Genomic DNA, 14,777 nt, shown 5'->3' with positions numbered 1-14,777 from the left:
AAAACTGGAGTAATAACTGGTGAAATATTTCAAAGTGAAGCGGGAAGAATGCTGAAAAAGGGAAGAAATGAACTAACAATTGAGAAAAAAAAATGAGAAATAGAAATATACTGTATATTTGACAGAAGAAAAGATAAAAAAATGTAACCGCAAAACAGGGTCAAACTTTTCTGGCTCTAAACTGGCTCAGGCCTCCGATTCTTGGCCCATGATCTGTACCTTTAATCTCAAGTTTCCTCTCCAGCATTTTTTGGATGCTAGAAACTCCATTACAGATTGGTAGAAAATCAGTGATAAAACTTCTAAATATCACCTTATTTTGTTACACTGTTTTCCCAGTTGCCAATTTTTATAAAATGGTTTATGACTGCAATAATCCCCTCAAAATCAGCTGTTATGGGAGATAATAGCCAGTTGTGAAAGCATTAACCACCCTTGACTTCACTTTGGGCCATTATGTAACAAAAGAATGAACTGGTGGTAAGGTTGCCAGGTGTATTAAATTATATGATGAATTATAGAGATTCTGTAGTGGGGATTAGTGTCCAAAAGAGAGTAGTGGAGATTGCCAAACCCATTATCTGATAGGACTGCAGGCTGGACAAAATCCCAAGGGTGAAAGACCAGTGCTTTATCCATTATGTCATCCTCTAATCTGTGTCTGCACCATGAGCGGTTAAGTAACTGCAAACGAGTTACCATTGTTCTATGTTACATCCTGGAACTATGTAATGACAGAAGTGGAGATGTTGGCAGTATCTGCTTACTTGGAATTTAGTCTGATTTTCATCTATTCTCATGGATTCTTGCAAAAAATATTAGTTGATATACAAGCAAGCTAAGTAGTGTAGTAGCAGAAATTGTATGAGCCTGCTTTTTCCACAGAAGCTTCAGTTAGATCCAACTTGGTTATGTCATGATTTCTGCTCTAATCCCTCCCACTCCTCTCCATTCAAATTAATTTGTTTAGGCTGCTATTTTGCATTTAAAGAAGAAAATATCTGTTCCACGTTTCAGCAAATCCATCAACATTTTGAAGACTGGCAGTAATAGGTATAGTTGAATTATCCTTAAGTAGTCCATTTAGGCTTGGCTACTAATGGTTTGTAATGACTTTTCTGGAATCTTGCATACTGTGACTAAAAACCACAATTTCTTTAGTTTTTCAGATGAGAACACAGCACTTGTTCATAGCTCTAATAAATAGTATCATCATTTATTTTGAAATAGTGACATTGTTCTGATAGAAAACTGATGTCAGGTAATTTTTGAAAGTTAGAAAACTGTGAGTTAAAATCTTCCTTTCCCTTTATACCCTATGTAGTTGAACTCATCGTAGCATGGTTGGCTTTACCAGTGGAAGGATATAAAAAATAACTTAAATTTCATAAAACTTAGTAAAATATTTCTAAACTAGTTCTTCAGTAAAAGTGAAATATATACACAACATTTGGAGGTGTGTTTAAAGGTTTTATTGGCACTCTATGGATATATCTGAAATATTTATAATACAACCAATTGGTCTTAAAATAATTTGTAAAGGTGGGAGAAATGTTATAGCTTGTGCTGAAAGCAAAAGTTACAGTGAAATTAAAAAGTTGAGTTTTGGTAATCTGTTTTGTTGGGTTTTTTTCTAAGTAATTTTAACTTTTTGAAAAGTCTCTGGGATGTAATTTTCTAGACATAGCCTCAACCTAAAAGTTTAATATTCTCAACATGTATGAAAATTTTCTTTGTTGAGTTAACTGTTAAACTACTAAGGCTTTAATATATTCAAGTTACATACTGTTGTATTACTCTTTGTACATTATTGGTTGCTTATTTAACTTTATTAATACATGTTGCACACTAAGCAGGAAAGGTAAACTAGAAAGTATTAGATGCTTCTTAGACCTATTTTGTTTTTGTTTTGTTTTGCTGCTAAGTGCCAAATCTTAAATGGTTATTTAATACAACCTGTTTACTCTGCCACATCTTTACATATAATTCATTGGTGATAAGCTCTTGCTGTGCCATTTGAAGTTCACCTGCCTGCGAGGGAACTGATCTTGCTCAGTTCTCTGTGACCAATAATTCAGGATTTATAACGCAGCTAGAATTGTCTCCCATGTAGAAGGCCTGAGATTTCTTCCTTTCAGAACTATGTCAACCATCAAACACCTTTAGGGAAGCAGTAAGCCTTGTGCTAATATGGTGTTGGACACTTTCTCATCACCTGCTCTATCCTTGCACAATGTGAAATAGCATAATCTTGTCTTCCTCCGCAGACAGTATTCCTAACGTATTTGGTGAAATTTGACAGTGGGAAATTATTCTTCATAAATCTTGAGTTGTAGTATAATTTTCTGTAAATCAACCAAAGATACTAGCACATTTTCAGTGCTAGAAGAAATATCCTCCCTTGATGTCTCATGTAAACGTACCTTGTTTGAATTTTCTAAAAGTGACCCTCAGCAGCCCTATACCAGAAAGTGGATCTAGAAATGCTCTTCACAGGCGAGTATGACATAGTAATGCTGTCCACTGACCACAAGGGATTAACTGTGGGATCAATTTCCTTTTTTCCTTCATGTTTTTTTCTGAGGTAGGTGTATACAAACAGATGTTGGAGATGCGGATGTTTGGGAAAGTGGGGCTCAGCTGCTTGATGATCCCCAGACAGGTTGTTTTTCTTTGTTACTGTTTTTGCTTACATTTTGGTTTCCAGTTAAATAGACCTATTTAATTATTTGGGACTTCTTTCTGTTAACTGTCCCATCATTATGTAGGGTATAATGCAGAGTGTTTTGGCTATCACTGTAATAGAAAACACTGTTATAAAACTGTCTAGGTATGGTGCAATTGCAGGAAGCAGAAAACATGAGGAAATGGTGTAAAAGCGAACTTTTCCAAAAAAAGCTATTTTAAATACTTCAGGAGAAAAATTAACAATGAAGAACCTTTTACTGAGTAACTTAATGTTTAAGGATTCAGTTTCATGACGTAATGGCTTCAGTTTCATGGCTTCCTTGCATTGAGTGCAGTGGAATTGAGCCTCTCAGCACCTTACAGGGTAAAGGCTCTAACAGGGTGGAAGATATTGTAGCAGTGCTATCTTGCATTGCCTCAAGGGCTTTGTAGCCCTAAACCAGTAGAATTTTGTGTGCTCATTTAAAGCATTGTCTTCATGGAATTTCCTGCTAACTTGTCAATGCAAATAGACCCTTAACTTATTTTTTCACCACTTTATAATAAAAAAAAGAATGAAAATTAAAAAAGCTGTCATGGCATTCAGGAATAAGGTGAAGAAGTTTCTAGAGTGACCTTGTTTATTTCTACTGCTCTTTCCTCACATCTGTTCATTGCCCTGTATGTTATGCCCTTTGCAACAACCAGATACACTGGAGTACACTCAGAATCCATATAGTATTTTCAGATTGCTTTGTGTGTGTGTAGGTTGAAGTTAGATTCTATAAAACAACTCAAAAATTGATAGATTTCTCCATATATATCTCTAGATAGATACTGGAGAGAGAGGAATAGGTGGATGAGATTATTTAAGGAGGAGTGATATTGAAGATCAATTTTGAAGTGGCAACAGTGAAATGTTGGGAGGGAAGCAGCAGAAGTGTGCATAAAACCTCAAGCTTTTTCTAAATTTGGAAGGAAGTTTAGGTTGGTTACTTTTGGAGTTTGAACCAAAAAAAAGACAGTAGAAAAGCAGCAGGACTCCAAGGAAGAGAAGCCAGTTATTGAGCTTGAAGGATGAAGAGTTTAGAAGTTTATCCTGGGTAGTTTTAAGAATATTTCCACTATAAGAAGAGGTAAGAAGTGGAGCATGAAACATTCATAATCAACAGAAAGAGACGCTGGTTTGAAAAGACAAGTAATTTACAACATAAACCTGAAATAGCAAAAGAATAGAAACAGAAGTTAACCCTGGCAAGTTAGAATGTGACGTAATTGTCAATTCTACCACCAAAAATTACAGCTTCTAAAGTTAACTTTTTCTCCTTTCTCCCCTTTTATTTTTTTTTTTTACCTCTTGGTAGACTTTCAAAGAATGTGGAGCCTCCGTAATGCTGTTTTTGTTTTTAAAAATATTGTTCTGCCTGAAAGGGATGGACATGAGAATTTCAAAATGAACAGTTTTCTTTTCACCTTAAGATCTGTTAAGTTGCCCTGTATTCTTCCCGTGTGCTCTTAGTCATGTTCAAAGAGAGTGAACCAAAACTGCTTTATGTCAGCAACAGACTTTGAGAATGTAGCTCTGAGGTTGTATTTAGGGGAGTGGCACCAGCTCTTAATGAAAACTATTAATCATTCTGCTCTACTTTTAACCAAAGATCAACAAACACACACACACACACATATATATATACGCGCACACTAACCTGTGTAAAAGTTCATTGCCTTTTAGATAACACATGAATACATTTAGGCAGAGTAAGAAAAGAAAAATGAGTCATCTTTTTCCTGGATGCCCATCTTCACTTTTCAGATGACAGTACAGGTTAAACATGTTAAGAGAGGCCAGCAATTTTTCTATTGTCAAAGTTCTAGAAACAAGTGCAAGAGACCAAAATGAATGGCAGCCTTTTTCATTATTAGATTCACAAAATTCAGACAGTTAGAGAATTGCTTTTGTGAATTTACAGCATGTAAATCAAATCTAGACCAGCTCTGGTCTCATCTGCTTCTACAGTCATTTTCTTAGCTGTTGATCAAATGAAATTGAAGTGTTTTGATCAGTGCACCATTGAGACTGTTGCAAAGACCAAAATGTTAAACCATTTGGGGAGCAGAGGGTGGTCTTTGGGTAGGGTAATACTCAAGTGAGGAATCAAGCATCTTATAGCGGATGGTCACATGCTGTCTTAGATGATAAAGGGTCCTTGCAACAGTGTCTTCAGCTGTATTGGGTGAGATGCTCTGAATTGCTGTTCTGCTGAATCTTTATTTCCAGCTGGCCTGTGGATGTATATCACTACTCCATCACAGGAATGATTGATTTCTATTTATTATCTTAAATAATGTAGAAAACATTTCTTAACTGTCTTAAATATGTTCAAAATACTCTCATATGTGTCTGTTCCTGAGGCTTTCTACTGTGATGCTATACAAGTATCTTTTCTCTATAGAGTTTTGTCAATTCTACAGCAGGAACTGCCTGAAGAAGTCTCTGAGAGGGCCAGATCCTCCAACCAAGTAGCTAATTAACACTTTGAAGTATACAAATAGTGCCTATAATGCTAGGTCTAGCCATGGCATGAATTGCCTGGGAAAACCTCCAGGACTGTCCCAAGTTCCCACCTTGAGGGCTCCTGTAACTATTAAGCAAATGCTTTGTGGTGAGGCTACTTAGAAGTTCAGACAATCACTTGCTCTCACGTTGATCAGTTGTTCCCAATCAGTCCACTCGCTCATCTATGCAGACTAGATGGGGCGTGCCTGGATCACCATAACTTATAACTATGGGAACTTGGATTTCACCCCTATATCCCACTTAACTTAAAATTCCACAGCTCTTGCTACAGGACTGTTTTTATTTCTTGCTGAGCCAGAAAGGAAAGACTATTTTGCGAAGGTGTCCATGAAATAGTTTGCAGCTGCAAACAGAGGTCTGCACTGTCAGCTGTAAGCAGAACTCCCATTTCCCCTCCCACACTGTATTTTAAGTTTCTGGAAATACTATTTTACCAGCTGTTTGGCATGAAGATATGACTTCACAGTTCCAGTGTGTAGAATCTTGCAGATTGACTCATCTTGCTTAACACAGAAAGAAGGTGGTCCCTATTCTCTTCGCTGTGCTGCTAGTTAAATGAAGTTTCAGAGGTGAGGACAGTTCAGGGACTGCAGATTAGTCTATGCATAATGGATGAAACTGTTAAGTGGATATTTCAGATGAAGTGGTTAGCACTGAAATAGCTGTCATTTAAATCGTCGTTCTTAGGTTTCCTCACTAATGGTTGAGTGTATGCACCTCTGAGATTTTATATAAGCTCTCTTCCAGAGCCTAAAGGTTCAAACTTCAGAATATTCCCTAGCTGTAAAAACAAGAAACTTTTAACAGTACTCTCTCTCTTTCCAAAATTTGAGGGGACGCCACAAAGAACAGAAAGCAGACTACCTGTGTAATCCAAACCGTGACCTGAGCCTAGGTAAGGCAACAAGAGTGTAAGACAGAGACTGGAAAACCAGAGAGAAAGCAAGTGAAAAATAATGATAATATATGCAATTAATAAGATTTGTGTTCAGTTTTGTCTGAGCTACTGAGCTTGGTTGTTCAGTGCCTTACTGTTATTTAATTCTGCTGTGTACATGGGAGTAGTTACCAACACAGCTTGTGACAACTGTCGGTTGACAAGCTGTGCTGCTGCTCACTAGCTCACTATGGGCTAGTGGTTTGGACCAGGGTCCACAGTCTTGTGTGCAGAAGCTGACAATCATAAAATGCACTGTTGAAATTAGTCTGTTGCTTAATATGAGTATGATTCTACAGTTCAGAATAATTTGAACTTACGCAGAAATCTTTTAGTAAGAATAGTAACTGAAAGGGGTGCTCTTTCCCAGAGATGATCCTTCTAGGTCAGGAATGAGACACAGTAACAAGGTAATATATGGGAGGTTTCTACAGCTACTGTTTTAACGATAATTAAAATACATATTCACAAATGGTATTCTTTGCCATTCAGCACACCAGCTTTAGAAAAAGGTAGAAAAATATGAAGTGTGAAAGTCATAAGCTCTATTAAAGAGTTCCACTCTCCTTTCAGTTTCTGTAATGTCATTGTGGACCTCTCACTCCATTTCCTGTGAGCATCAGCTTAAAAAAAGTAGTCTATGGCACATCCATAAGAACTACATATGTGTAGTGTGTATAAACTGTGCAGGAATAGCAAGCATAGTTACAAAGATTAAAGTTTTAGCTCTTGGACTAAGCTTTGCTTTGCATTCAGTGAATCTGACAACATCTACAATTTTCAGTGTCATAGATAGGATATAACAATTCAAAACTAATGCTTCTGCCTGAGAGTATTTCCTTTCTCCACAGCTAACAGTTCACATTAAACCTTAATATAGTTGATGTCACATTTTACAGGTCAGACACTGAAAATACTTTGATTCAGGTATCTCTCTGAAATATCTTACAAAGCTTTCCAAATAATTGAGAACTGCAGGGTTCTCTTTCTGTCATAAGTTTTTTGCCAGAGATACTTATACCTTCTGATGCAGATTCCTTCTCAAATGAAAATGGTCTCTTGATTCAGTCACGGTGCTTGGATATTTAAAGGTGTTTTTCTCATTTGGCTTATAGTCAGTTAGCCAGTGCATATGTAGACTATGTAAATGTTGATGCTGGATCTTCTGGGACTGGCCCATAAGAACTTTGAAGTTTTTCAGTCTGCCTTGACTAAACTGTTCTCTTCATATGGATTCAGAAGAATGTCCTAACATTAAGTCTTGTACCATAAGATACCAGTGTGTCAGTGTGTATGTATGTATATAGTGTATATACTTATTAAAGCTCAGTTTCTATTGAGTTATTCTCTTTAAAGTCCAGTACAAACCACAGAATGAGACACACCTTATATTTCCTCATCTAATAAAATTATAGTGATTTTAATCATATGCCTCGGTACTGTATGTATTTAGCAGTAGACTATACAATATTAGTGCTATATCTGAATTTTTGGAATACACATTTCATGCAATCATTTTGCAGAGCAGAACTGCTCTGACATACTTCCCATTCAGTTACTTCATATGTACAAATAAGAAAAGTTGGTGGTCACTATTAACAGTTTTCCCCCAAACATTTATCTTACATGGTATCTGACAACATGGATGGATTTTAAATCTGGTACTTAATGTCTAGTCAATTTACAACGATAATTTCAGTGGTAACTATGACGCAGTGTTTCCTGTTTTGCAGCACGCATAGCCCATCACAGCATAGGTCTTGTCTGTGCAGAAGCTGAAGTAATTTGAACTTATCCTGCTAAATTAACGTAGTATTTCTAGAATATTGACTTAGTTATATTTTTATGTAGATGCAGAAAACAGGTATATGACCACAATAACTTTGTCCCTGTATATTGGTATTATGCCATGGATGATACCAGCACATCTAGAAATACTACATAAAATACTTATCCAGAAGAGTAAAACTAGTATGAAAAGTGTATAGATCCGAGTTTTTTTTGAAAAATGGGATTTAGAATGTAGTTTTTTTCAGGTAAGTTTCAATTCTAATACTTTATTACCTAAGTCATTGCTGTGATCTCTGAAAGCAGAAAATAATATGGCAAGCATTTTTTTTTTTTTTTTGTAAAATTATGCCTACAGTGAGTAGTTAAGCACTCATGAGTGTTTTCCATTGCAAGTTCACAGTAGAATTGTTTATACCGGTGGCAATGAACTGATCAAATGAAACTTTTAGGAGTAGAGCTACAATCAGAATTTTCATTAGAGCTGGTTTTGAGCATTTTTCTCACTATTCTGAATGCAGAATTAAACAACAGTCATAATACCTATTAATATATCTTTTTAAGGTCAATGTAAAAGAAAACATTAACGTATCGGTGGCATTGTTTTTAACTAAAATACCTTCCTGTGACCGCACAAAGTTATTTTCTTATGAAGCTACTATAAATGATAAGTCACTCTCTTAAGTAATGAGCAGTATAGAAATGGTATTTTAAAATTAGTTTATCTTGTATTTAATTTTATAAAAGTCTTTATGCTTCATGTTGACACTGGCAAACATAATTTATATACCATGCACAGTGAAAAGTGTGGAGAGAAAAAATACACAATTCATTGGGATAGGGAAGGAAATCAGCACTTAATCAACTGACCACTCATATTCACTGCTAGTTCTCTATAGCTTTTATTTTTATTTTTTCTACTTACGCCAAACTACTAGCCATATTTTTTATGATGCTTAAAATATTTTCTAGTGAAACTGCAGATACCAAGTAAACTATATGTAGAAAATGTGCTCAGAGGAAAATCATTAAAATCCTTGCAACAGTATCACAGATGCAGCCCATTACTCATAATGTTCTATGATACCAATTTGTTGAAATCTTTTTTGTAGGTTTAATGCAGTTTGCTGCCTATGCCCATTATCATGCTTACTGCTCATCCTTTTACATAAGGCTGGTCTCCTCTTACTAGGAACACAGTAAAGTTTGATTCTTTGTAGATTAAAGCAGATTGTTAAATATGCATCTCTCATATGTATTCAGTCCCATCATAGGCTATATCCAAGCATCATTTTCCGAAAGATAAACTGTGGCAGTGATTTATGCTGTATTTTGAGGATACAAATCTCTCTTTGCACTTTCACGTGTGTTTAGAGAATAAAGATTTTCTCTATTAATACTTTTCCTAGCCATCAACAAAGCATAGAAGTACCATGCTTTTGTTTAATGCTGTGTCCTATAGAGGCTTAGAGTAGGATTATGCATACTGTTTGATTAAAACTAATTAACAACACTAAACAATCAGTGCATATACTTTTAAGTTATATATATATCATGATTCCATTCTATGTACATTTTATATTTGAAAGACTGGGAAGCTTTGTGATTGAAATCTGCTCTCTAGGCATGATAATAATGCAGAACACAATGTATGCCTAAAACCAGGATCTGACCATTAAGAAAATGGACAAAAGAGCAGTGAGGGAATATAGTATCACAACTGACAGTAAAGAAGGAAACTTTCAAAGACATTTTAAAACTTATTCAGTGAAGAAAAAAAACCCAACTCTGGGAACTTAATATGAGGTTGGTATATTCTACAAATAATTTCTTTCAGCTCACTGAGAGAAAAATGTACTAATTGAAAACAAATATAAGAAATCTAATTATTTGATTATTTTTAATTACAAATGGATTAAATTAGAGGTCTTCGTAAACTTCTCACTTCATTATTCTGTGTAATTAGATTTCTATATAATTAAGCATGTCTGTTTTGTGAAAGTGAGACTCGATTGGCTATTAACAAAATGTGCTCTAGAATACTTTATTCATGCACAGCTTTTTAATCATGATAACAGAGTTTATGTGAAAATGTTTGGGTAATGATGATTCTATTAAGTATACTGATAAAAAGCTAAAAGGATCTGATGTGGTGTTTAGTTACAATTTTTAGTGTTACAATATGGAATTAATATTTTTTTATTTTCATACATAATGAGAGCACCATGTTTGCAGTTACAAATGGTCAATTTCCTAACTTAATCTGTTTTATCTTCAAAATTCAAAAAAATGTAGAACGATTTCTTTCATTAGAAAATCAGTCAAGTTTTTAATCTCTTCTGTAAAATGTTGCTCTTCCGTAAAATATCTCATAGAATCATTTAGATTGGAAAGGACCTGTGAAGATCATCTTGTCCAGCCCTCTGCTCAGAGCAGGTGAAGATGGATCAGGTTGCTCAGGAACTTGTCTAGTCAGATTTTGACTGTCTCCTAGGTTGCAGGTTCTGCCGCAACTCTGAGCAATGTTTTCTAATATTTTATCACCCTTGTGATAAAAATGCTTTTCTTTATATTAAATCAGAATTGTTTAGGACCCTCTTCTGACTTTTGTCCTATGCAATGTTGTCCTCTTAGAGTCCACCTTCGAAAAGAGTCTGTCTTTTCCAGTATGTCAACGTCTGTCTTGTATAGGGGAATCCAAAACTGAGCTCAGTGCTCTAGGGTGCTGTCTTGCAATGGAATGGAGGGAAATAATCACCTTGTATTCATCTTGCTAATATGGCCCAATATACACTTGGCCTCTTTTGCCTGGAAAAATCATTAGGGAATGGAAAAATGGTTGTGCAAGCTTAGGCACTTGGAATGAGGCATAAGTCTTAGCATGGCAAGGGCTTCGGTGGGCAGAATATGGGCTTTAGCTGTGGCTGTCAGGTGCTGTTCTCAATTCTGTTGCTGGAGGCTTAGTCAGATTGAGTGATTCTCACTATGCTCCATCTTACCCAGCTATATCAGATAGTAGATTAAGAAGGTATGGACCTGTGTGGGATTTCTAGGTGGGATACGCTGGGACCCACAGCAGTGATTTCTTTGCTCAGCGCATGCACATGGGTGGTCACGGACCCAACCTGGACGAAGGGATTGTGAGTGCCACACGTACTTGTATTATTGAGGTAGAGGAAGCTGTGGACAACATGCTGCTTTCCCGTTCCCTGTGTTACCTAGCTAAAACCGACTCAACTATCTCTGGTGTAGTTTCCTCTGTATAGAATAGGGCTAAAAGTACAAGGTATGAGGTGGAGAATGCTGTCATCATTCTACTACGAGGACAAATTTGCAGCTGTCTTCAAGGCTTGGAAATTAACTCAACCCTGAATCTGTCTCTGTCTAGTAGGAAAGTACTGAGGAAATAGTATAGAAAAGAGAGAAATATTGTAATGGAAATTTTCCTTTGCTTTCTAAATGGTAGCTGTCTGAAGCTGCTCAAAACCTGTTTTGGATATGAGTATAACATGAATCTGTGGAATCCAGACAAACAAGTGTTATTTAGTATCTATCAAGGTGTACCTGCATCCAAAGTTTCCAAACTATGCCATTCTTCTCTGCCAAGAAATTTTATCTGGGCAGAATTTTAAGTAAAGCAGCATTTTTTTTTAGGAATTCTGGATGAAGGTGTCTGTGTGCATGCACATGCACATGCATAGACCAGATGTATAGCTTTTTGCAGAGGTATTTGTCTGGGAAATGTGGCAACCCTGAACATGATTCTGCTGTTTAATGCTTGATAGCACAAGTGCCACCTGTGGGTACCTGTCTTTAAGTTGACAAAGATACCGTGTCATATGAACCTTGAAAGCTGAGGGGAATTTGCTTGCCTGCTGTTTCAGATCCTTTATCTACAGAAGTATTTGCTAATTAAGTGCCTCATTCTCCACACCATAGCAGTTTGTTGAATTTGTAAGTGCAGAACAGATTTGTCTGAAATGTGCAGTTTTGCCTTGTACCCTGGTGGGTTTAGTTTATTCTCACTTACATTTTAAACCTTTTACCATAACTTTAGTTAAATGTCGGCTATTAAAAACATACAAAGAAATGAGCCATTCTGTTACACAGAACAAAAGGCACATTTTGTCATGAAGACATTACTGGCAGAGACTTTTTTTTTAATGTACTGTGCTGTTTAACCAGTAATACTTTCTTAAAAAGGGCTATCCATATGAATTACACAGCTGTATCTGAAGTTCCACCGTGTAAGTTTTAAACAAAGTATTAATTGACTTGATCTTTTGCATTTTACTTTCAGGTTCGCATTTTTACCTATCTGATTGGAAGAGAAGCTGCTTTTGCTGATAACCTGAAGTGGATGGCCTGTGCTAACAAAGGTTAGTTAACCTTCAACTGTGAAAGCCTTGTTTTCAAAACCCCATTACTGAGCCTTCCTGCATATCTGACCCTTCTACAGATATGGTGTCACTGACCACTGAGCAGAGAGGATGGTTTGTTTTTTTCCAGAAAAGGAAAAGACTTATTTACCTTGTACCATAGAATTTAAAAAGAAAAAAAAAAATATTTGAAATGCATTATTTTCTTAAAATATATATGAAGCTTTTAAACTATGTGATCTTAAAGTTTTGTTCAGAGAAAAAATGTCAATTTCCAAGTATTTGTTCTATTATAGCTGTTATTACTCAGTCAGAGTTAGTTTGATTCCTAAGAACATTGGGTACAAGTCCTGTTGTGTTAGGCACGGTATGTGAAATACCAGACATCCTGTCCCTTGAGGAACTGACAATGTAATTGAAAAAACAGTTTTATATTCTTTAAGGAAGGCGCATTAAAACATTTAAGATGCTGAGATGCTACAGTAAAACGGTTGACTAATATAAGTAAGAATGATTCCCAAGTGAAAAAAAAAAAAAAAAACCCGAACCCTAATTAATTTTCAGGTTTTCCTTTTCCCTTCCTCTGGGGGGGGGGGGGGGGGGGGGGGGGAAGTTTGGTTTTTTTTCCCCGTTGTGCCACATTACATTATGATGAATTGCATCAGGTGCTATCCATTTAGTCATTATTTCTTTAACTACTGTTATGTCCAGCTGATGGAAATTACACAGTTTGAAGTCTTGTCTTAATCAGCTAATATTACACCATAATTTAGTTTAAATAATAGTATAAGAATCCTTTGAAGCATCTTTTTTGAAGACAATTTAATCAACAAAATCTTTTAGCTTTTTAGCCCAGCTCTACAGATTCATAAAGATCTAAGTACAGCAACTCAGAAATTAGGACCAGGCAATAGCCACTGCCCTAGCAGATCGTCTGGTCCACGTCTTCCTTATTCCCAGAGGGGGAAAAGTGGCCACCTTTGTCATTCTTCAGGATTACTTTGTTCTTTACAGAGCTGTGTAGCTTTGAGTGAGGATCTTACTCATATAAATCAACTAAAAAGCTTAATGACTGTTTCTTCTAGAATTTTTTTCTCAGTTAAAATACCTGTTCTCTGATAGTTTATTGATGCAAAAATCTACCTTTAACCAGTAATTAAATGCTTTTAAAGAAGTTTGATAATCACTATTGGAAACAGCATAAGTAATTATGTCAGACAGTATGGATTTAGATCTTTTTTTACGGTTTTCAGCTACAGCTTATCCATTTTCTTTTAATGAAATGAAGGATTATAGCACAACAGATGAGAAGTGTAGAAAAGCTGGTCGAAAGATTGGCTGAATGGCTGGACTGCAGTTTACTACTTGCATGGGTGGGCCAAAGTATGTTGTCGTCACTGAGGGTCAATGACCCTAAAATCAATTTTCCTTGCAGTGATTTTCCCCTTGGAAGCACAACATAGATGAAGGCTGTTCACAGGCTTTCCAGCTGACTGGGCTGTGGACAGCAGTCCTTTCCTTCAAAATAAGTCCCAGGGGAAATTCATATCACCTTGCAAAACTTCTTTAGCTTCTAGATTCTGATGGTGAAACCTTGAAAAACCCCAAGCATGCTTTTCTGTTACATTTTTGTGTATAAGTAGGGCATATCTAGAGGGAGTTGGCTTAATGAAGCAAAACACCAAGCCATTTAAAAAACATTAAAACATTCAAGAACCCCGAAGTCCCTCTAGAGCAGTTTGTGAAATTTGCAGTGATTTACTCTTCTGTATCATAAGCAAGTGCACATACATAAAGGAAAAGAATAAAGATTTACTAATATTCTGAGATGAAAAAAGGTAGAAGTTTCCCAGTGCTTAGCATGCGTCAGATTTTAAAGTAAGCAGGCACTACCTTTCCCTCAGCAGTCACTTCCAGCAGAAAGCTGTAAAGATAAAGACGGGAGTTAATGCATTACTAACAGAAAAGCCAGGATTAAACTTTTTTTTTTTTTGAGTAAAATTCTCTATTACCTTAGTAATTTGAAGCATCTGTTTTAAGTATATATATTTTTTTTAATTTTTATTATGGTTTATCACTGTGGTTGGCATATTGTAAAATGGACAAAGGAGGGGATTCTTCAGTACAAATGAGCAGAGCCTGAGAAAGCAGTGTAGAGAAAAGTGCTTTGCATATCAGAGGCCTGATAGGGGCTCTCTATCTGCCAGCAGAGGACAGATCAGCCCTGAGGCAAATTGTGCCCCAGCTGTAGCAGTTTATAGACTATAGACTATATTGTATTAGCAGAGGAGAGTTGTATACAGGAAGCCCCAGTCACATCCATTCCCATTATTAGCATGACCCCAGCACCTCGTGCACTGTGGGCTCTTGTAGGGGGTGGCAGGGAGCCAGTTACAGATACTGTTCACCTGCTTGAGAGGCCTCTTAG

The 14,777-nt window shown here is 36.3% G+C and overlaps 1 protein-coding gene across 5 annotated transcripts in view; it reads left to right on the top strand.

Annotated features, from left to right (window-relative positions):
* The window catches only part of CACNA2D3 (calcium voltage-gated channel auxiliary subunit alpha2delta 3), a 468,281-nt gene that overhangs the window by 287,642 nt on the left and 165,862 nt on the right, over positions 1-14,777 (top strand). For all 5 annotated transcript variants that reach the window (XR_008747525.1, XR_008747527.1, XR_008747526.1 and 2 more), the window contains one exon: positions 12,271-12,349. Coding sequence is in view for 2 of the 5 variants with exons in the window: in XM_055806468.1 (XP_055662443.1) it covers positions 12,271-12,349 (79 nt within the window). In the remaining 3 variants the exon portion in view is untranslated. The remainder of the gene's footprint in view (positions 1-12,270; positions 12,350-14,777) is intronic.

This window comes from Falco peregrinus, chromosome 5 (assembly GCF_023634155.1).
Source record: "Falco peregrinus isolate bFalPer1 chromosome 5, bFalPer1.pri, whole genome shotgun sequence".
NCBI lineage: Eukaryota > Metazoa > Chordata > Aves > Falconiformes > Falconidae > Falco > Falco peregrinus.
The sequence above is the reverse complement of the archived record's forward strand: the minus strand, read 5'-3'. Positions and strand labels throughout refer to the sequence as shown.